Here is a 22,852-nt window from a genome sequence, read left to right on the forward strand (position 1 = left end):
GCCAAAATATGATTTCATATCCAAATTAGTGAAAGAACTCAGTGTGATTCATCACTTTTTTTTTTTTCCTGAAGCTGGAAACGGGGAGAGACAGACAGACTCCCGCATGCGCCCGACTGGGATCCACCCGGCACGCCCACCAGGGGCGATGCTCTGCCCCTCCAGGGTGTCACTCTGCCGCGACCAGAGCCACTCCAGCGCCCGGGGCAGAGGCCAAGGAGCCATCCCCAGCGCCCGGGCCATCTTTGCTCCAATGGAGCCCTGGCTGCGGGAGGGGAAGAGAGAGACAGAGAGGAAGGAGGGGTTGGGGGCGGAGAAGCAAACAGGCGCTTCTCCTACGTGCCCTGGCCGGGAATCGAACTCGGGTCCCCCGCACGCCAGGCCGATGCTCTACCGCTGAGCCAACCGGCCAGGGCCTGTTTTTTAAATGTCTTCTGGTAGATCTTTTTTTTTTTCTTCTTTTTAGACTTTGTATATTCATTTTTTGAGAGAGGAGACAGAGAGAGAGAGAGAGAGAAGGGGTGGGAGGAGCAGAAAGCATCAACTCCCATATGTGCTCAACTCCTATATGTGCCTTGACCAGGCAAGCCTGGAGTTTTGAACCTGCGACCTCAGCATTCCAGGTTGACACTTTTACCCACTGTGCCACTGCAGGTCAGGCTCATCACTTTTTTTTATAGCTTTCCAGCTCTTCCCTGCAGCCCAAACTTATTTGCTGTGGAGATAGAAATAGTAATTTACCTACAGGCAGGAATCAGATGTTCATGACAGTGATGATCAGAGTGCTGCTTTTTTCCATACCTACCCTTCTTGTGGGAAGGTAAGGACATGGTAAAAGGGTGCTGTGAAGGTCTTGCCCCACCTAGGATGCCAGTTTTGCCCATTAGGGATTTATTGCAAACTACAATTCTGGGAAATGTTTGCATTGGATATTACTAATTATTCCCTGTGACTTCAGACCGTTTCTTATAAGAAAGGTGAATTGATTCAGCAAATATTTTAGTGCCTACATAGCTACAATTTTATAGATACTGTCCAGTAAGAGACAAGGTTTCTACCCTTCTGTAGAGTTTAAAACAGGAAACTAAACAAGACAGGAGAAGACAGACAACTAGACAAGATCTAATAATAAAATGAGGTAAGTATCTGGTACAAGATATAGATGGTGCTATTGGATCCTCGCTAGTGAGGTAAGTGAACGTTGAGGAAGGTATCCTGCTAAAAGTGAAGTTTAAGGTGAGACCAGGTAAAGAGCAGGGTATGAGTCAGAGGAAGGTACGGTATGTGAAACTCTGGAAGCAGGAGAGAATATGATGGCACCAAAGAGGAGGCGAAAGAAAACTGATCAGGCTGGAGGGCAGTATGAGATGACTAGAAGTTTCACTTTGATTTTCAGGTACAGCAAAACATCTAATAGTCACCAACTCTTTATTCTCAGTTTCAGAAAGGCAGAACATAGGAGGAAACATCAATCTGAATAAAACAGCTTTGAAGAGACTTCCCCACCTGTGTTAATACTAAATATTTATGGAGTTTACTTTTTAGAGCAGTTTTAGATTCACAGTATATATCTCCTTCTCCACCCCAAACATGGCTTCTCCCACCATCAACATCTCACACTAGAGTGGTATAGTCCTTACAGTTAGTGAGCCAACATTGATACATTGTTATCAAAGTCCATAGTTTACATTAGGGTTCACCCTTGACGTTGTACACTAATTTTATGGATTTTGACAAATCTATAATGACATCTCTTTATTATTGTATCATACAGAATAGTTTCTTTAACCTCTCCCTGCCCTGGCCCCAGTTCTCTATTCATCCTTTACTCCCCCGGTTGTGTTTAATAACTGTGAAGTAGAATTTGCTGTAGTAACTAAGCTTGTAGGCTGATACTATTACAATTTATATCACATTTATTATTTATAAATATAGGGGAAATATTTCTCTATAGATAAGGCTCTGGGATCTACAAGCAACAGTTTGGATTTTCAATAATGGGGTTTGGGGTGGGTTAAAGAAAGTTGGTAAATACGATGGTGGGAAATCATAAGTGAGAGGAGATTATAGAAGTGTGATATTATTTGCTTGTTGCTATTATAGCTTTCTTAGTTCTGTTTAAATTGTCCCTAATTCTGTGTGATGAGAAAAGAAAGAAGACCCACCTTTTTTTTTGTTTCCAATGAAAAGTAGTTAAGACATAATCAGTGAATAGGCACCCTGAGCTGATGATTTTGTCTGTTTTAAACATCTTTCAAACCATTTTGAGAACATATAAACGTGGTCCTGTCCTTGTCATTCATTAGTTTTATATTAGCTAGAAAATTATTGGTGGCCTTTTAAGTTATGTGTTATCCTTAGAACTTGTAACCTTCCTGGAAGTTCAGTTTAAATTTTCAAGTCTTTCCTCAGTCTTCCAGACAATGGATTTTTTGCTTAAAAACATGGTAGACCTGACTGGTGGTGGCACAGTGGATAGAGCATTGACTTAGAGTGCTGAGATGCCAGGTTCAAAACCCTGAGGTTGCTGGCTGGAGTACAGGATCATTGACATGATCCCAGGGTCACTGGCTTGAGCTCAAAGGTTACTAGCTCAGCTGGCGCCCCCTGGTCAAGGCCACATATGGGAAGCAATTGATGAACAACTAAAATGAAACAACTACAAGTTGATGCTTCTCACTCTCCTTCCTCTCCCTCCCTCTTTCTTCCCCCCCCCCTTCCTCCTCCCAACTCCTCCTCCCTCTGAAATCATTCAAAAAAAATTATGGTGGGTGTGGTGATAGGTACTGTGAATTATTTTCTAGAAAATTTCAGTTGGTCAGTCTTACTCAGTGAGCTTGTAACTTTTTGTACAATAGATAATGTGCAATTCCTTTCTGAGGATCCTGGGTACACAATAGCTATTTGGCTGAGCAAAATTTGATTGCTTAATTTGGGTAGGCTTTTGAATCATTGAGAAATTTACTAGATTGAGGTGCTGAAACCTGGGGCTGAGGGAATCCTTGAACCCTCTGAAATTGGAAGCAGAATGTTGTACCTAAATATGTATATGTGTATTTTTCTAAGAAAAGAGTGTATTGTTTTCATTACATTTTTAAAAGGTTCTTAATCCAAAATAGATTAAGAACCTTTGCCTTAATTTTGTAGCGAACTCAAAAGTAGAATTTTCTACATTGGTATCATTTTATAATTCCTTACTTGGATTATTAATGAGCACAATAGAACTTAAGTTCTGATCAGGCAGCACAGCAGCAGTGATCTGATTATTCAAGTTTTCCTGACAAAGCACTGATTTATAATGTAACCAAGGAGATGTTGCTGGATAGATCTTGCTTCCATGTGGAGGATGATTTCAACGTATTTGAAGCAAAATTTAATGTTATTAATCATAATCAGACTTTCTCCAGCTTCCCAGCAATTATATGCCATTCAGTTTCTCCCCTCTACTAGAATAATAAATTTGGTATTGTTGCTCCAAAATCTTGTCAGACTTTATCACTAGTTGAACCTTTCTTAAAAGAATTTTTTCCATTGATTTAAGAGTGGTGAAAGGGGGAGCGAGGGAGAAGGAAAGGGGGAGACAAAGAGAAGGAGAGAGAGAGAGAGAGAATCATCAACTCGTTCCATTTAGTTATGCACTCATTGGTTGCTTCTCAGATGTGTCCTAACCAGGGGTTGAACTGGTGGCTTGGTAGGACAACACTCTACCCACTGAGCAACCCAGCCAGGGCCTGAACTTATTTTTTTTACTCCCCCCACCCACCCAGCTATATAATCTTTTCATGATAATATTTTATTATTTGGCTTATAACTCTTCAAAGAAGCTAATACCCATGATTTATGTATAAGCTATAGCTTTGTTTTTGTTTTCAGAACTCTTCATCTTGGCTTATACCTATTCTGCCTGATATGCTGCGACATATTTTTCAGTTTTGCGTTTTAGAAAGCAGTCAGGAAATTCTGGACCTGATTCACAAGGTACATGTTGAATATATCTGTACTCCTTTTTTTCAGTAACTTGGTAGTTTAAAATTTTTTCATAATTGCTATACTGTTGTTGGTCAGGAGTTTTTATGAAATTAGAAATCATCTAAGATTTGAAAAGTCTGGAGGTCTACAAGGTGAGACATAGGGTAATAAGCTTCTTGTGCAATATAAGTCCCGACTGGCTGTGCTTCTTTCTCTTACGTGCAAGTGTTTTAAGTAATTTCTGATAGCCATAGCCTCAATACAGAAAATAAAATGAAGGAAAGACTCCTTTTCTCTAACTCATTTTGCTATTTATCAGAGTGCTTACAGATCCTGCAAAGTATGTTTTGGGATTTATTGGTAATATATATAGTCTGATTGTCATAGTTTAGAGTTATACTTTTTCCCCTTAGCAAGATTGTAAATGTGTTGGAATCTTTATATTCAGTAACATTTATGAGGGTGGGGAATGGCATTGTTTTACCTTTAAAACCTATTAAGTTAGTCTTGAATTATTGGCCTCTGAAGTGGTTCTTTAATAGCCTTGGGTTGACAGTGGTGTTATTTCTACCACTGTTATTTTTATACTGGTCCTATCCCATTTAATGTTAGGTATCAAGTAAGGTACCTTATTGAGTAAGATCATAAATCAAGACTTATACTGTCTTAATTTATACTAGGCTACTATGATCTCTAAAGTTAGCAAAAGATATTTATCAGGAGTTCTTATATCTTGAAGTGTGTGTGTTGAATATAGTACCGTATTAGTATTGAGCTTTATGATACACAGAGGATTTCAGTGACTTAACTGAGATTTTGACAACTCTTTTATTTTTATGGGTATCTTTTATTTTAAATGACTTTCATAAAATACTAAAGAAAATTCTTTGTGAAAATTTTTTTGTAACTTTTCTTTTTTATTACTTTTTTTAGTGTACTAACCAGAAACAACAGTATTTTAAACATGAGCCTCTATATTGGATTTTTAAATTAATCTCTATGCCGTTTCTGTATTATGTTTTTCAATTCAGTACCTGTAAAAAAATATTAGGCTTTTTAGCCCTTATTAGAAAAATTTCACTTTGTTGTTCCCCTTTCATTCTGTAGGTTTGGATGGAACTATTGAGCAAGGCTTCAGTCCAGTATGTGGTAGCAGCTGCTTGTCCATGGATGGGTGCTTGGCTTTGCTTAATGATGCAGCCTTCACATTTACCTATTGATTTAAATATGTTGCTGGAAGTAAAAGCTAGAGCCAAGGTAAGTGAAGTGGGACATCCTATATTTGTATGTTCAGCTTATAATTATTAATATAGTAACCAGGTAAGATATCTGTATTGCTTTATTATAAGTGTGATTTTATTTAACATATAATGAAAAATTATTAGGATTGTGACAAAATGAATAGTAATTTTTATCCGTTAAAGTTTTGTGAAAATAACTGTATTTTACTGAAATTATAACAAATGCGAATATTTTTGATGTTGCTATTACACTTTAATAATTAATCTTTAATTATTGGGGGGTTTTTTTCTTCTCATTCTCTCTAGGAAAAAACAGGTGGTAAGATACGCCAAGGCCAAAATCAGAATAAAGAAGTGCTTCAGGAGTACATTGCAGGTGCAGACACCATCATGGAAGACGCTGCCACCAGGGATTTTGTGGTTATGCGTGCCAGAATGACGGCAGCCAAGTAAGTTATTGAACCCAGGTTGGTCAGTGGTGCCACAGTGGATAGAGTGTTGACCCAAGACACTGAGGTCCCCAGTTTGAAACCCCAGGGTTACCAGCTTGAGTACAGGCTTGCTGGCTTGAGCATGGGATCATCAACATGATCCCAAGGTTGCTGGCTCTAGCAAGGGGTCACTGGCTCGGCTTGAGCCCTCTCCTTCTCCCCTATGAATTGATGGTGTTCATCTCTCTGTCTCCTCTCTCTCTCAAAAAAATTTCAACCCAAAGATTTCTCTAATGTGTGTCAGTTCTTCCTCCATCACACTAGTTACAAAGTAAGAAAAAATTAACATGTAAGAAAACTTTTAATGTTTGAAGTTTTAAATAGGATTTGTATATTTTTAAGAAGAAAAGATTGTAGTTATTTCTTCTTGGGAAAAGTTATAGCTTCAATAGGAGAAACTTTACCTCAGGTAACTGCTATGGGAACTTCTTTTTGTTTTTCCCTTCTAGGTTGTTAGGAGCGCTTTGCTGCTGTATTTGTGACCCGGGTGTAAATGTAGTTACCCAAGAAATTAAACCAGCTGAATCCCTTGGCCATTTACTACTCTTCCATTTGAACTCCAAATCTGCCTTACAGAGAATTAGTGTTGCTTTGGTAATCTGTGAATGGGCTGCTTTACAAAAGGTAAGATTTTGGCCCCCCCAAAAATGAAGTCACTTTGAGTAAATCAATTTTCATTTAGCTGTTAGTATTATTTTCATTATATTTTATTAATAGAAAAGTGAAAATTTTATCTGTATGAAAATCCAGCAGTTATAGAAAAGTATTCCAAATTATATTGAAACATTCTTTCTTTCTCATTTGCTTTTAACCCTGGACTTTTTTCTTAGAACCCCCAGTGTCATACCTGAGGCTACTGATTATTCCTTTACTTAATATTTGCTGTCGATCCTACAATCTGTTAAGACATGTTCCTCCTAAAAAAACACGTGTATGTGTGGAAGCAGTCCCGAAACTATTAGTCATTTATTCCTCTGTATCTCTCTCAGATATCACTGAAAACTATAAAAGATAAGAGGCTTTGAATACTGGAGATCCATTTATATGAGTAGTCTAGCAAGAACAGAATTTTTGGTCACAGAAAGATTTTTGGTTTCCACATTTAAACCAAAATCTTTGTTTCCAGATAATCTATGCCGTTGCAGCTCCTTTAACCCTTTGAGTAGTACAAATGTTCATGTACGTCCTCATTCAAAGGGTTAACAAAAAACTCACTATTCAGTGAGTTAACTTCTAGTAAGGTGTATGATTTTGTGTAAGACTTGCTTCTCTAAATTAAAGAAACTTCCTGCTGGCTTTGTTTATTCTATTGACTGGAATTCTGGAAATGTAACTGTCTGCACTTGCTGTGAGAGTTGCTGCCTCTTAGCAGTTTGTGAGAGCTGTGTCTAACGTAATTGAGCCATGCTCTATTGCAACTGAGACCCCAGCTTTGCTTCTGGAAAGAAGCAAGGCTCATCTGTTTTTAGGCAGGACTCGGTGTGCTGGAGAGGCAGTGATGCTGTGTTTTTGTGCCTCTCAGACTCAGCAGCAAGTGTTGACAGTTCGGTTTCTGGACCCTCACAGAGCTTCTCTGGACTTACTCTGTGAAGCCCAGGCTGATCACCCAGATCCCACAGAACCTCTCATGGCTCACCACTGAGGCCATTCCCCCTCTGGTTGGGGCAGGCAGCAACCAGAGAGAGTGGGAAGGGTTAGTTAAATTTGGGGGCAGGTAAGTAGCTTTTAAATTATATATCCATTTCTACAGTATGGCATGTGAAGCTATGGGTTCAACTGTTAAGAAGTTAAATCAGTTTTTAAATAACAATTTTAGTGCATGCAAAGTATTCTTATCTGACTTGATTTTTTTTTACAGTTATGTATTTTTAAATCTGTGCTATATATATGTAAAGTTGGAATAAGTTCAGAGTAAAGTAAAAGTAATTAGTTGGAAAATGTAATGGAATTTTAATAGTTACATGTGCATGTTCTATAGTCATTTATGTTAAAATTTTAGAGTAGTTTGGGCATGATGCCTTTTCTCTGTGCAACTAACTTGTTTTAAGAGATAGATTCAAAATCATTAGGATTTTAGAACTTGGTGGTTTGCAAGTGAAGAGTAATGCATCTCTAGAATTGTTTATTTGCTCTGAATATTTGTTGTCTGTTATGTTTTAGGAGTGTAAAGCTGTTACGCTGGCTGTGCAGCCACGTTTACTTGATATCCTTTCAGAACATTTATATTATGATGAAATTGCCGTCCCATTCACACGAATGCAGAATGAATGTAAACAGCTTATTTCATCATTAGCTGATGCACGTATTGAAGTTGGTAATAGAGTAAACAACAATGTTTTTACAATAGATCAAGCTAATGACCTGGTGAGTAAAGAAGTAACTTTCTTAATTTTAGATAGAGCATTTATTTCATGGTAAAGATTAAAGAAAAAGATTAAAGATTAAAGAAGTAACTTTCTTAATTTTAGATAGAACATTTATTTCATGATAAAGGTAAAGATTAAAAACTTGTCATGTTTACCAAAAAAAAAATTAATTTGTTGACTTTATCTGTGGCTTCATAACCTGCCACCCCTACCCTTTAGAAAGGTTGTTTTATTGTATTGACTTTTCTTGAAATAAAGGGATGGGGAAGGATTTTTTTTTTTAATCAGATTTTGGCAAACCAGTGCATGTTTATTAGAAAAGCTGTTACAGTTTTTGTCATTTCTCAGTCTTGCTCAAGACTGGCAGAGTATAGAGAATAACTGCTTCTGTAAGTTCCTGAGTATTTCTCTTCTTCCCTCCCAACTTATAATGAAAATATTCGAACATAAAAGGTAAGAAAATTACACAATGAGCATTTCATATACTTACCAACTAGATTCCACAGTTAACATTTTATTAAATTTGCTTTATCACATATATATGCAACTAACTACCTCTCATGAGTCCATCTTACTCCTTTTATGCATTTTTAAATTGCAGATATCAGTATACTTCAGCATGTATGTAATTAACTAAAATTCAATACTTGATTTTTTTTTTTGCTCTATCCAATCATCAGTTAATCTTATTTTTATTCATTTTTAAGTTGCAGATATCAATATGCTTCAGCATGTGTGTAATTAACAAATATGTGATTTTTTTGCTCTTTTTTGAGTTAAAATTTATATACTATGAAGGTATACAAATCTTAAATGAACCATTTGATGAATTGTAACATTTATTTACCTATGAAACCCAACTCCCTATCAAGATAAGACAATACCATCACCATTTCTCATTCAATCCCTGCCTCTCCCTGCCCTCAAGTAACCACTGTCTGGTTTTTTTGCCACCATAGATTACTTTTACTTGTTCTAGAATTTCATATACTCTGTGTTGATTATTGCAAGGATTTTTTTTAGCATGATGTTTTTAAAATTTATTCATGTTCATGTATATATACCAATAATTCATTTTTTTATTATTGAGTATTATTTCATTGTATAAGTATACCACATTAGTTTAAGCCCTAGCCCTTCTCCTGTTGAACACTTGGGCTGTTCCAAGTTTTTGGCTACTATGAACAAAGCTGCTATAAACATTCCTGTACAAGTCTTGGTAGGTGGTATATTTTCATGTCTCTTGGGTAAATATATAGTAGAATTGCTGGGTCATAGGGTAGGTGCTTACTTGTTTTTTTAAAAATTTGCAAGCTTCTCCCAGAGTAGCTATTATCATTTTACCTTCTAACCAAGCATGTGTGAGTTCTTAGTGGGTTCACATCATCACCAAAATTTGGTGTGATCACTTCTAATTTTTTGACATTATGGTGGTTGTATAATGGAGTCATTTTGGTTTCAATCTGTTTTCTTGATAACTTTTTAATGTCTTGTTGGCCATTAGGTCTTTCTTTCTAAAGTGTATGTTCAAATCATTTGCCTATTTTTAATTAGGTTGTGTTTACTATTGAGTTTTTATATATTCTAAATACCAATCCTTTGTCAGATATTGCTTTCTGAATATCTTCTCCCAGTACATGCCTTTTCATTTTCTTAATGATGTCTTTAGATGAGTAAATATTTTCGATTTTGATGAAGTCTAGTTTATCAATTGTTTTCTTTTATGGTTACTGTTTTGTGTGACCTGCTGAGATACCTTTTCTTATCTCCAAGTTGCAAAGATAGCCACGTATATTTTCTTCTATAGCTTTGTAGTTTTAGCTTTTATGTTTAGATTTATCATCCTTATTGAATTAATGTTTATGTATGGTATAAAGTAGAGATTGAATTTTGTTTGTTTTTATTAAAGATACCAAATTTATCCAGTTTTCCCATCTTTTATTGCAAAGCTTTCCTTCCCCTCACTGGATTGCTTTGGTATCTTTGTCAAATATTTGTTGAAGTATTAGTAGTATGAGTCCCTAGCTGAGCCCTATTTGTCCAGTCTTCTTGTCTCTTCTTATGCTATGACCAATGGTTTGGTTACTATAACGTTCTGTACTTAGTAAGTCCTTGAGGTTAGATATGTAAATGAAGGGTTTTTTAAATTTATGTTTTGACTTAGAGGATTAGAAACTGAGCTACCAGTACTTCACTTATATTGGTCCCTGTGAAATAGAAGTCTTCATTTCTTATTCCCCTTTCTAATTAAAAAGTTATATAGTTGAAATTTTTTTGTTCTCACCTTGAGAGAAGTCTAAAATTGCTATTTTTTCTGTTCTTTTATAAAGTTATTTTCCTGGTTGTTATTCTATAATTTCTACTTTCACATCCCTTTTTTTCACATCCCCCCCCTTTTTTGCCTGCTTGGAATGAAATGCCCAAAATTTTTTATGGTCTAGGTTCCCTTTCTGTTATTTCTGCCAACTTTTCTTTTTAAAGCTATCTAATGTCCCATTTCTCAAGCTTTTGTTATTCAGACCTCTTACCAATGAAAATACTGTTCTGTTTCATCCACTCTATTAGTCTAGCTGTTTTAACCTGGGACATCAGAATCTCTGGAAGAGTATTGAGGGAAGGGCAATTTTAAAAGTTTAGTCTTGCTTGGCCTTGGCTAAGAGTCACTGTACAATGTATCCTTCACTGAATGCCCATTTTTCTCTTACCTGCCAAATATAGGCATTTCCATAGGTCTTTCTTATCTCTCACCATTCTCACAGTTTAGTTCTTACCCATGTACAGTGCTTTCTTTTGATCTTTTATATGCTCTACTATTAGGTGTCTTTACTTGGATATCTCACTATCACTTCAAATTAATACAACAAAAAAACTGGAATTTTAGCATATACTTTTTTTTTTTTTTTTTTTTTTTTTTTTACAGAGACAGAGTCAGATAGACAGGGACAGACAGACAGGAACGAAGAGATGAGAAGCATCAATCATTAGTTTTTTGTTGCTCATTGCAACACCTGAGTTGTTCACTGATTGCTTTCTCATATGTGCCTTGACCGCGGGCCTTCAGCAAACTGAGTAACCCCTTGCTTGAGCCAGCGATCTTGGGCTCAAGCTGGTGAGATTTTGCTCAAACCAGATGAGCCCACACTCAAGCTGGCGACCTCGGGGTCTTGAACCTGGGTCTTCCACATCCCAGTCTGATGCTCTATCCACTGTGCCACCACCTGGTCAGGCAAAAAAAAAAACAACTGGAATTTTAAAAGGAAAATGCCATTTTTAATCCACACTCACTTTGTTAACATTTCCTTGCAAAAAGTGGATAGAATGTCAACCTGAAATGCTGAGGTCCCTGGTTCGAAACCCCAAGATCACTGGCTTGAACATAAGCTCATCTGGCTTGAACCCATCTTGAGCTCAGGGTCACCAGAGGGGTCATCAACATGATCCCATAGTCACTGGTTGGGCTTGAGACCCCCAGTGAAGGCACACATAAGAAGCAATCAAAGAACAACTAAAGTGATGTAGCTACAAATTGATGCTTCTCATCTCTCTCCCTTCCTGTCTCTGTCTCTCAAAAAAAAAAAACAACTCATGTTTATCCTTTCTTTGTTTCCATTGCTACAACTTAGTGAAAGGCCTTAGTACTTTATGACTAGATTGTGACTCATCTGTAAGCCTCCAAGCAGTCTCTGATTCATGTCTTTCTGTAAGCTGTGCTGGACTAGTAAAGTCCTCTAGTGCCACTCTGAATGTATCCTTCCATTGCTTAAAAATACTTTCTTTTGCTCTGGCTGGTGGCTCAGTAGATAGAGCATTGGCTAGGTGTATGGGTGTCTCAGGTTCGATTCTCGGTCAGGACACACAGGAGAAGCAATCATCTACTTCTTCCTCCCTCCCTTTCCCTCTTTACTCCCTCTTTCCCTCCCACAGCCAGTGACTTCATTGGTTTGAGCTTGGCCCTGAGCACTGAGGATGGCTCATTTTGTCCAAGTGCATCAGCCTTAGGCACTAAAAAGTAGCGTGGTACTCGAACATCAGCCCAAGAGAGTTGCCAGGTGTATCCAGGTTGGGGCGCATGCAGAAGTCTGCCTCAATATCTCCCCTCCTCTTGCCTAAAAATAATTTTTTTTCTTTTTCCTCAACTTGAGTTTTTTTTTCTTACTTTCAGCACCTTATTTAAATTTCTTAGCTCTTTTCTCATTTCACACTTTCTCCACTTAAACTTTCCTCTTGTAGAAAAATACACCACATTCTTTCTGCATCTCACTTGTTCTCACTTTTTTTGCCTGAGCTGCTATTTTCTTTGCCAGGAATTCTATACCCTCAACCGTCTATGCTCATACCAAGTTCATTGCTTAACATTTCTCCCTCTGCATCTTTTGTTCAGGCCATGATAAGCCATTTTCAGTTCCTTGGACAGTGTCCCACTTTCACTCCCTAACTCACTCCGTTTGCCAAGCTGTCCCTACAATTCCCAACTTACTCATTCTTAAAAAATCCAGCATAGGTGTTAACTTCCTGGCAAGCCTCCACTGATCTTGTCACCTAAGAAGAGTTAACCCTTATGTTAGTTGTTTAATTACATATCTATCTCCCACATTTGTCCCTGCATTTTCTGAATGTATAAAGGCATCTTTTAGTATTACTCAATAAATATTTGTTGAATGAGTGAGTGAATTTGGGTAATTGGAAAGCTTATTTTTAGTTGCCTTGACAGGAGCATAATGTATTTAAGACAATGGTTTAAACTTCTAGCAGTGAAACCCTGTTTCAAATAAATTTTATGAAGACCTTGAATAAATAAAACAGTGGTATGTGATCATGTACCTTTGCAGTGAGCAGACTGACAAAGTCAAGCAGGTGTAGAGCTCAATTTAAAGTCTTCAGTATTTTATAATGATAAAAGGTCTTATTTGTATGCCTATTTTATTTTTTATAATTAAGAGGTCAGCATAATCAGTCTTGTCTATAATGGAATTGATCATTTCTCTTTTTTTAGAGAGAGGGACAGATAGGGGCAGACAGACAGGAAGGGAGAGAGATGAGAAGCATCAGTTCTTAATTGCAGCACCTTAGTTCTTCATTGATTGCTTTCTCATATGTGCCTTGACAAGGGGAGGGTGGCTTCAGCTAAGCCAGTGACCCCTTGCCCAAGCCATATGAGCCCATGCTCAAGCCAGCGACCTCATGGTTTTGAACTTTGGTCCTCTGTGTCCTAGGCCAACACTCTGTCCACTGAGCCACTGCCTGGTCAGGCTGGAATTGATCATTCTAAGTCTGAAAAATTAGGTTCTCCATTGAAAAGAAAGTTAGGTTTTTTCAGTGTTACATGCTTTTTGACCAGTATTGATCTAACTGGATATATTTATGGAACCTCTTTTTTTTTTTTGGACAGAGAAAGGAATAGATAGGGACAAACAGACAGGAAGGGAAAGAGATGAGAAGCATCAGTTCTTCATTGTGGTTCCTTAGTTATTCACTGATTGCTTTTTCATATGTGCCTTGGCAGTGGGGGGTTGTTTATAGCAGACCAGGTGACCCCTTGTTCAAGCCAGCGACCTTGGGCTCAAGCTGGTGAGCCTTGCTCAAACCAGATGAGCCCGCGCTCAAGCTGGTGACCTCGGGATTTCGAACCTGGGTCTTCCCTGTCCTAGTCCAGTGCTCTATACACTGCGCCACCGCCTGGTCAGGTTATGGAACCTCTTTATGATTGCCATTACCTATCAAACAAGAAGATTATTTTTGTTATGTAAGCTATCACCCAATCTTTAGGTGGTAATTGGAAAACCTGCTTACACAAAAACATGTATGTAAATGTTCATGGCATTATTCATAATAGCTAAAAAGTGGGAACAACTCATTTGTTCATGAACTAATGAATATATACAATGTGGTATATCCATATGGTGGGATATTATTTGGCAAAAAAAGGAATGAGGTATTTATACATGCTACAACATTGATGTGTTATGAAAGCATTATGCTCAATGTAAGAAATCAGTCACTATAGATAACAGGTTGTATTAGTCTGTTCATGTGAAATGTCTAGAATGGGCAAATCTATAAAGATAGAAAGTGGGTAAGTGGTTGCAGCAGGCTGGGAGAAAATGAAGAACGATTGCTAATAAGTGTGAATTTTATTTAGGGATGATGAAAATGTTCTAAAATAGTGGCAGTGATTATGCAATTGGAGTAGAACCAAAACCACTGAAACTGTACACTTTAAATGGGTGTAGTATATGTAAATTATGTGATAATGTTTAAAAAAGTTTATTGAACAGTTTTTTAATTGAGCTTGTAAAGTGATCTGATGCCACAGTCTTGCTAAAGCCTATAGCTTTAGGCAGTCTTGGTAATTAAAGAGTTAGTGACTATTGTGTCATTTTCCCCTTGCCACCCCCTCCCATTATTTGGGCATTTTCACCAGAAGGGAGGCCAAAGAAAGAATGAAAATAATTCAGTTAGCATCACTTAGCAACAGCTACCCTAAAAGTTTTTGAGTTGAGAAGAATATTTTTCCCTAAAAGGAAGTTTGTGAGTTCTACTGTTTATTCCTTAATAGTTAGTTTATATTTTCTTACAGCTTTTGGTATTTTACCAAAGTACTATGTGGGTGTTGAGTGTGATTTTCTCTCCAACTTTTTAGATATATGTAAAGGATGAATAATTGTATTGTTCTCAAGAGACTTTGTCTTTCTTTAAAGAATATAATGCTAATGTTAAGCCAAATTAAAATATAGTTGGGACTTTTAGACATTTATTTACTTTACTGAATACTAAAATAATACTAGATATTGTGAAACTTAAAATTGAAACAGAAGGCTTGCTGTCTGCCCTTTAGGACTTTACGGGCTGTTTTGAGGTTGATGTCATTAATGATTTTAATTTCTTTTTTAATAGGTCACTACTGTTTTTAATGAAGTCACATCATCTTTCGAATTAAATCTTCAAGTGTCACAGCAGTTAGATAGTAAACGACAGCAGGTCCAAATGACAGTTTCCGAGACCAACCAAGAGTGGCAAGTGTTGCAATTGAGAGTGCACACTTTTGCTGCATGTGCAGTTGTGAGCTTGCAGCAGCTTCCGGAGAAATTAAATCCTATCATAAAACCTTTAATGGAGACAATTAAAAAGGAAGAGAATACACTAGTGCAAAACTATGCGGCGCAATCCATAGCCAAACTTCTTCAGCAGTGCACAATGAGGACTCCCTGTCCCAATTCAAAAATTATTAAAAACCTTTGTAGCTCACTTTGTGTGGACCCCTATCTTACTCCTTGTGTCACATGTCCAGTACCAACACAAAGTGGCCAGGAAAATTCTAAAGGTATATATCTAAATATTCACTTGGGGTAGAAAAAGAATAACCATATAAATATGTTTTCATTTACTTATAGGTATAATTTAAGCACAAATAGCACTTACGCTAGACTTTTTTCTCATTTTGAGAGAATTTTCATATACTTTCAATCAAAGCGCACCCTCTGAACTCAAATCAGTTATTCATAAATAACTTCAGATGACTAATATCTGAGACAGGTGTTAACCTTTGCTTTCTCTTTCAAGACCATCATTATTGGGTTTACTGTGAACTGGAGGAGAAAATGTGATGGTATCAAATGTTGAATGAAAGTTCTTATAAAACTAGTTTCTCTAATTTGGTGTCTTATGAAATAAGTGAACCTTTAGGAAATAATCCTTAACCAACTTTTCTGTTTTAATCTGGAGATTTATTTGGGAAACAAAAACTTCTCTCTAGGCTAGTCTTAAGGACCAAAATTTCTTACATGCCTATATGATTTATTTATTTTTATTGTTAATAAGATTTTGGAAAAGCAAATTATTTAAAAGATAATAGTCTTACAACTTTGGCGAAATATAGTTCTTGAAAATAATGTAAATTAACTGGAAGGACCATGGTGGACATTTTGAGAGAACTTGCTTGCAATTTTATTTTTTTATTTTTGAGAGTGATGGGGGGGGACAGACAGATAGGAAAGGAGAGAGATGAGAAGCATCAACTTGGTAGTTGCGGCACCTTAGTTGTTCATTGATTGCTTTCTCATACGTGCCTTGATGGGGGGGCTACAGCAGAGCCAGTGACCCCTTGCTCAGGCCAGCGACCTTGGGCTTCAAAGCCAGTGACTTCTGGGCTCATGTCTGTGACCCCACACTCAAGTCAATGAGCCCACATTCAAGCCAGTAACTTCAGGGTTTCGAACCCAGGTCCTCAACATCCCAGGTCAATGCTCTATCCACTCTGCCACTGCCTGGTCAGGCATTTGCAGTATTTTTTAGTATTTATTTTTATGCCTAGAAACAATCATTTTTTAAAAATTAATATACTTGGAGACAATTATTTTTGCATATGTTCTTATTAATATCTTCCAACTTTGATTGTATTAAGTATGTACCTATGCAGATATCAAAACATTTAGCTTAGTGTTCTAAATTTAATGACAGTTTATTACCATCTCTAAAGAAGATGTCTTTGGCTTATAAAAATTGAGGTTTCAAAGACATCAATTATAATTTGTTTTTTGGTCACCTATATTATGCTTAAAAGTTATTTAATTTTTTTCTTATTAGGATCCAACTCTGAAAAAGATGGAATGCACCATACTGTCACCAAGCACAGAGGTATAATTACGCTCTATAGGCATCAGAAAGCTGCGTTTGCAATCACAAGTAGGAGAGGCCCTACCCCCAAAGCAGTGAAAGCTCAAATAGCAGATCTTCCTGCAGGAAGCAGTGGGAATGTCCTTGTAGAACTTGATGAGGTAAATAGTTTCTTTTTTTGAATACTCTGGTTTTTAAACAAATATCTTTCAGATTGAGAGCTAATTGTTGTAACAGCTTCTAGAATTGTATTTTTATATTTTTAATTGAAAGAACTGGGATTAATAATCTTTTGGAGTACTCCAGCAACATGATCCAGAAAAACTGCAAACTTCGAATTTCTCATGTCTGAAATTTAAAAAAATTATTTTTAGTTTATTTGTTTTGGGAGAGGGGTTCGGTTGTCTTGTTTCTTTTATTTTTTCTTTATTTCTTTCATTGCCTCAAATTTTTACCAGTAGTTTTTGAAAATCACATTATTAACAATGGAGTGAATACTCTAGAGCTCTTTTTATTGCAAGACATAGGAATTTACCTGAGTTCATCAGTAAACTATCAAACTATCAGTGCTAAAAGACATGTGTATAATATATTTATATATATATTTATAAAATATAAGCCTATCTTAAGTTTTTAAAATCAAAATCTTAGCTTATCTATGTTCTTTTTAAAATATGCTATGAATGAAGGCTTTTTCACTAAATATATTCTTCCCATAATAATTTTAGTAAAAAAGTTACTGTGGGTGATTACGGGGGGGGGGGGGTGGAGGGAGGGAAGGAGGGAGAGGGGGAGGGGGAGGAGGAGGGGTACAAAGAAAACTGGATAGAGGGTGACAGAGGATGATCTCTCTTTGGGTAATGGGTATGCAACAGAACTAAATGACAAGATAACCTGGAAATGTTTTCTTTGAATATATGTACCCTGATTTATTGATGTCACCTCATTAAAATAAAATAAAAAAGTTACTGTGATTTTTATATATATACGTCTATGGTTTGCATAGTTCTTCCATTTGAAACTAATTTGTAAAATAATTTAATTTGTATGTTTCTAGGGGAACAGTTTTATTTTTTGTATTATAAAATTATGCTAGGTAAGAGGTTATTTATCTTGTGGTTATAGTAAACACGCTCTTATTTTATCCCTTAATTTTTTTTTATTATTTTTATTTTTTTCTGAAGCTGGAAACGGGGAGAGACAGTCAGACAGACTCCCGCATGCGCCCGACCAGGATCCACCCGGCACGCCCACCAGGGGCGACGCTCTGCCCACCAGGGGGCGATGCTCTGCCCCTCTGGGGCGTCGCTCTGCCGCGACCAGAGCCATTCTAGCACCTGGGGCAGAGGCCAAGGAGCCATCCCCAGCGCCCAGGCCATCTTTACTCCAATGGAGCCTTGGCTGCGGGAGGGGAAGAGAGAGACAGAGAGGAAGGAGGGGGGGGTGGAGAAGCAAATGGGCACTTCTCCTATGTGCCCTGGCCGGGAATCGAACCTGGGTCCCCCGCACGCCAGGCCAACGCACTACCGCTGAGCCAACCGGCCAGGACCTATCCCTTAAATATTAATAAGGACAGATCCTTCTATCTCCTAATCTTCTCTCTTGGGGTATGGAGAACAAAAATAAATCAGGTCACTTAGGACTGTCTCTAGAAACAGTAAATATTCTTCTATTCATTATCCCCAACCCCAAAAAGTATTTTACTTTGGACATAAACAAATCTAGTTTGGATTTTTACTGCTGTAAATTTAATTATGGAAAATACTTATAATTGTGATAAATATACTCAATAATTGGTGAGTTTTAATGGTGAGTTTTTAGATAGTTACTTTTATATTCTCTTAATAAAATTTTAAATACCTTATACTTTTTTCTGAAATTCTAGTTTCAACTAACATTTCATTTTAGGCCCAGAAACCTTACCTGGTACAACGGAGAGGAGCTGAGTTTGCCTTGACGACTATAGTGAAGCATTTTGGTAGTGAAATGGCAGTGAAGTTGCCACACCTCTGGGATGCTATGGTTGGTCCTTTGAGGAACACAATTGACATAAATCATTTTGGTGTGTACATACTTTTCTAAGTTGAGTTTTTAACAGATGTCAGTATATATTTATTACATATATTCTTATAAAATAAAAATGCCAATAACTTTATCTCAGACTAGCTGGTAAGTTTTAAAATGGAAACATTTATTCTATTTTTATTTTGTATATTGTTTGCTTTTTATTCTATTACAATCAGGGTGTGGCAAAAGTAGGTTTATCGTTCATAGGGAAAGTAATACAATAATTAATAGTACAAAAATAAACTCTGTGTTTCACGTACTCACAACTCTAAACCTACTTTTGCTCCCACCCTGTATTTAGAAAGAGACATTTAGAATGGATCATTGTGTTAAACATTTTAGTTGCTTTAAGTGTACCTCAGTACTTAAATTAAGGGCATGGTATTTAACTGCATACTAAAAAAGCAAAAATAGACTCCTATAGTAGCTGGGGAAGTGCTAAGAGTTTTTTGTGTTCTCTGGATTTTAAAAAATTATTCACAAGGTGATATGCACTTAAATCAATGTATTTCAATAGATGGAAAGTCTCTCCTGGAAAAGGGAGATGGCCCTGCCCAAGAATTGGTGAATTCTCTGCAAGTTTTTGAAATAGCAGCAGCATCAATGGATTCTGAGCTTCATCCTTTGGTAATTAACTAATGCAAGTGTAGTTTTCTTTATTAAACAAATGGTTTTATATAAATGTCTTATGGCTTGAAGAATGCAACTTTGATGTCATCCCTAGTAATTGCATTTTCTTTTATATGGTATATCTAGATTCCTTCCGTAGTGACAGCACAATTCTTCTGGGATTTGAGGCAGACTTGGGTGCATAAATGATAGAAAACCCACTCTGGGACCTTTGTATACAGTGCAGTAGGTACACAGGTCTATGCTGATACAGGAGCCAGATATAAACAGGAAAGAAAGGTGCAGCCCTGTTCATTCATACCATCTTAATACAGTGTTAAGAAAGGAAGAGGACAGGTAATAAAGCTTCTTTCCAAAATAAGTGTAAAGGTAGAAAGAAGTTACCTGAACAAGATTAAACTAGTCAGTGGCAAAGATAAACCACTAATTTTTGTTTGTTAAAATAGTTTTTACAAATAAATTGGGATGAGGGAAGAGGAAAGTAGAGTTAATTATCTGGCTTTTACATAGAAGAAAGTATTATTTTTTTCCATATAGCTGCAATAGGAAGCATTCTACAAATTTTAGGGTGCTGATCCCAGTTCTCTGTTTATATTTAACGTAAAAGGGAGAATCTAGGAGAGAGTAGAGAAGAATGAACTTTTTCCGTTTATACAGCACTGAAGTATGTTCTTTTACTTCTTAAATTTTGCTGATTGATCATTAGTAAAGAAGGACAGAATCTGCCCATGTGCTCTTACCCTCCACAATCAACAACATGCATTCACCTGAAATGTAAGCCTGAGTTCACCTGAATCTGTTGCGCAGATACCTAGCTCTCACAAACATTAATCCTGGCGTTCAGTGCAGCATACATTTAATAGTAGGATATGTCATGCTATTGTGGTCATAACACTGTGGTAAGCCAGGAAGTTAAAATGGAAAATATACCTATCAAAGTATGGTGCCTAGAACAAAAGCAGGATCACTCAATCCAGCGAATAAAAAGGATGTACCTAAACCTAAGCCATTGGGAGGGGGTTGGTGTATGTGGTATCATTTTCCCAGTGTCAGTAGGAGAATCATACAGCTGCCTTTTGATGTGTTCCCTGTTAATTTTGGAAAGAAGTTTGTGTTCCTTGATACCTAAGAGAGGATATTGAGCAGGGAAGTTCTACACCTTTTCTTTTGAAAAGAGATATAATACTTTAGTTTGGATTTAGGTTTTTTATTGAGAATGTTTTGATAGTAATGTTTTGAGGTACTTGGAGATATTCTTGGATTTAGAGACAATTGAGAACCTCTGAGTATGGGTTACTATAGTTTTACTTTAAACGGTGGATTCTCAAGTGAGTATTCTGATTGTTTTAAACTTTTTGTTTCTAGTTGGTACAGCATTTGCCTCACCTTTATATGTGCCTTCAGTACCCCAGCACTGCAGTGAGACACATGGCTGCTCGTTGTGTAGGTGTCATGAGCAAAATAGCTACCATGGAAACAATGAATATTTTTTTGGAGAAGGTTCTTCCTTGGCTGGGAGCAATTGATGACAATATCAAGCAAGAGGGTGCAATTGAAGCACTTGCCTGTATCCTTTTTTTATTTTAACTATTGAAAAATTATTTTATTTAATGACTAAAATAAAATTGATTTACTCATATATGCATATAAATAACCTACCTTGTTCTGAAAACATTTTACATTTTATTTTGAAGTAGTATTATATTATATATTAAAAATATTTTATTATGAAAATTTCTATTTTATCTCTTTAATAGGTAAAAATAATTTTATGTGCTTTATGAACGATATATTTATCTAGTAATTAATGTTTATTTGGTTTGTAATTAATGTTTCATTACTATTAACCAGATACTATGTAGGTAGTCCTTATATTGTAAAACATTATGTTTCCAAGTTGGTTCATTACTTGGATAGAATATGACTACATGTACTAAATTACTAGACTGTACAGGCAAACTTTTTGCTAAAAGGGTAGAGCATCCACTAAAATTTTAACTTCAAGTACCTGAAAGATACTTCTAAGAGCAAGAAAGATAGATGGAGATCGAATTAATAGAATATCAGAAATGCTGAAGATTGCTGGAGAAGTGAATTTACTGAGCCTGCTGTGTTCAGTTTATGATTTTCAAAATCCTAGTGGGAAGTTTGGAATTAATCATTGAGTGTGGTGCTTCCTGCTTGTAATGTAACTCACCTTATTTTGGTATTGGAAGTCTAGAAACTTACAGGAATGAAAAGAACCTTCTTGGTAAATTTCCTCTAGCCTTTCTCAGATGGAAACATAATTTTTTATTCATTATCATGAGAAAATTATATAGTGTTTGCAAAGGAGCAATAGTGTGCAAATGCTGTAATAAGTGAATCATAGACTTTGAGGGACAATTTAGTCCCTCACACAGAGGAGAACATGAGGAACTGTTTTAGAAGTTAAAATCTTTGTCTGTTTTTTGTAAAATCATCTACCTCAGAACTATTGGGAAATTTCCTTAATAACTTACTCAGGTGTAATGGAACAACTAGATGTCGGTATTGTCCCATATATTGTTCTTTTAGTTGTGCCTGTTTTGGGAAGAATGAGTGATCAGACAGACAGTGTAAGATTCATGGCTACACAGTGCTTTGCAACACTAATTAGACTCATGCCACTTGAGGTAAGTGGGTGATCCTTGGTTTATAGACTTAATATTTTTTATAACTTCATAATAATTATAACCCTTTTTAAAGAACATGTCAGGTTTTTAAAATGTTTAATATGTATGTTATATTTATATATTTATGTTCTAAGCATTATGTTATGAGCATACATTAATATTCATTATAAGCATTAAGAAATTTACACTTTGCCTGACCAGGCTGTGGCACAGTGGATAGAGCATCAGACTGAGACGTAGAGGACCCAGGTTCAAAACCGCGAGGTTGCCAGCTTGAGCATGAGCTCATCTGGTTTGAGCAAGGCTCACCAGCTTGAACAAGGGGTCACTCGGTCTGCTGTAGTTACCCCCCCATCAAGGCACATATGAGAAAGCAATCTGAACAACGAAGGAGCCGAAATGAAGAATTGATGCTTCTCATCTCTCTCCCTTCCTGTCTCTCTGTTCCTATCTGTCTCTCTTTCTGATTCTGTCACCCCAAAAAAGAAGAAATTTATACTTTAATGGGTAATTTTTTTAAAACACAGGATTTTAAGTAAAACTATGGTTCCTAAAAGAATAATTTACTCATGCTATTCTAGAAATAGAATTGTTTCCAAGTATCCCTGTGAAGGTTATATGCTGAAGTTTACATGAAAGGTAAATTTGAGAGATGGTAATGAAAGTGTAAAGCATTGGAAGTGGGAATATGGAGAAAGCAGACTGGAAGGACTGAAGTTGGAGAATTTTGGAGTGTATTCTTGAGGCAAGAATAATATATGTAGCCAATACAGGTAGTAGTGGCTTGAAACAAGTGAAGAGCCAGAACCCTGCCAGCTAAG

General features: G+C 36.6%; 1 protein-coding gene across 2 annotated transcripts in view; it reads left to right on the forward strand.

The window, feature by feature from the left end:
- Positions 1–22,852, forward strand: part of BTAF1 (B-TFIID TATA-box binding protein associated factor 1) — a 113,480-nt gene that overhangs the window by 62,737 nt on the left and 27,891 nt on the right. For both annotated transcript variants that reach the window (XM_066238421.1, XM_066238422.1), the window contains 11 exons: positions 3,874–3,978; positions 5,077–5,226; positions 5,517–5,659; positions 6,151–6,325; positions 7,862–8,065; positions 14,962–15,388; positions 16,651–16,841; positions 18,589–18,742; positions 19,265–19,374; positions 20,743–20,944; positions 21,883–22,031. In XM_066238421.1, coding sequence (XP_066094518.1) covers positions 3,874–3,978; positions 5,077–5,226; positions 5,517–5,659; positions 6,151–6,325; positions 7,862–8,065; positions 14,962–15,388; positions 16,651–16,841; positions 18,589–18,742; positions 19,265–19,374; positions 20,743–20,944; positions 21,883–22,031 — 2,010 coding nt within the window. The remainder of the gene's footprint in view (positions 1–3,873; positions 3,979–5,076; positions 5,227–5,516; positions 5,660–6,150; positions 6,326–7,861; positions 8,066–14,961; positions 15,389–16,650; positions 16,842–18,588; positions 18,743–19,264; positions 19,375–20,742; positions 20,945–21,882; positions 22,032–22,852) is intronic.

Source organism: Saccopteryx bilineata, chromosome 7 (assembly GCF_036850765.1).
Source record: "Saccopteryx bilineata isolate mSacBil1 chromosome 7, mSacBil1_pri_phased_curated, whole genome shotgun sequence".
In the NCBI taxonomy this organism is placed as follows: Eukaryota; Metazoa; Chordata; class Mammalia; order Chiroptera; family Emballonuridae; genus Saccopteryx; species Saccopteryx bilineata.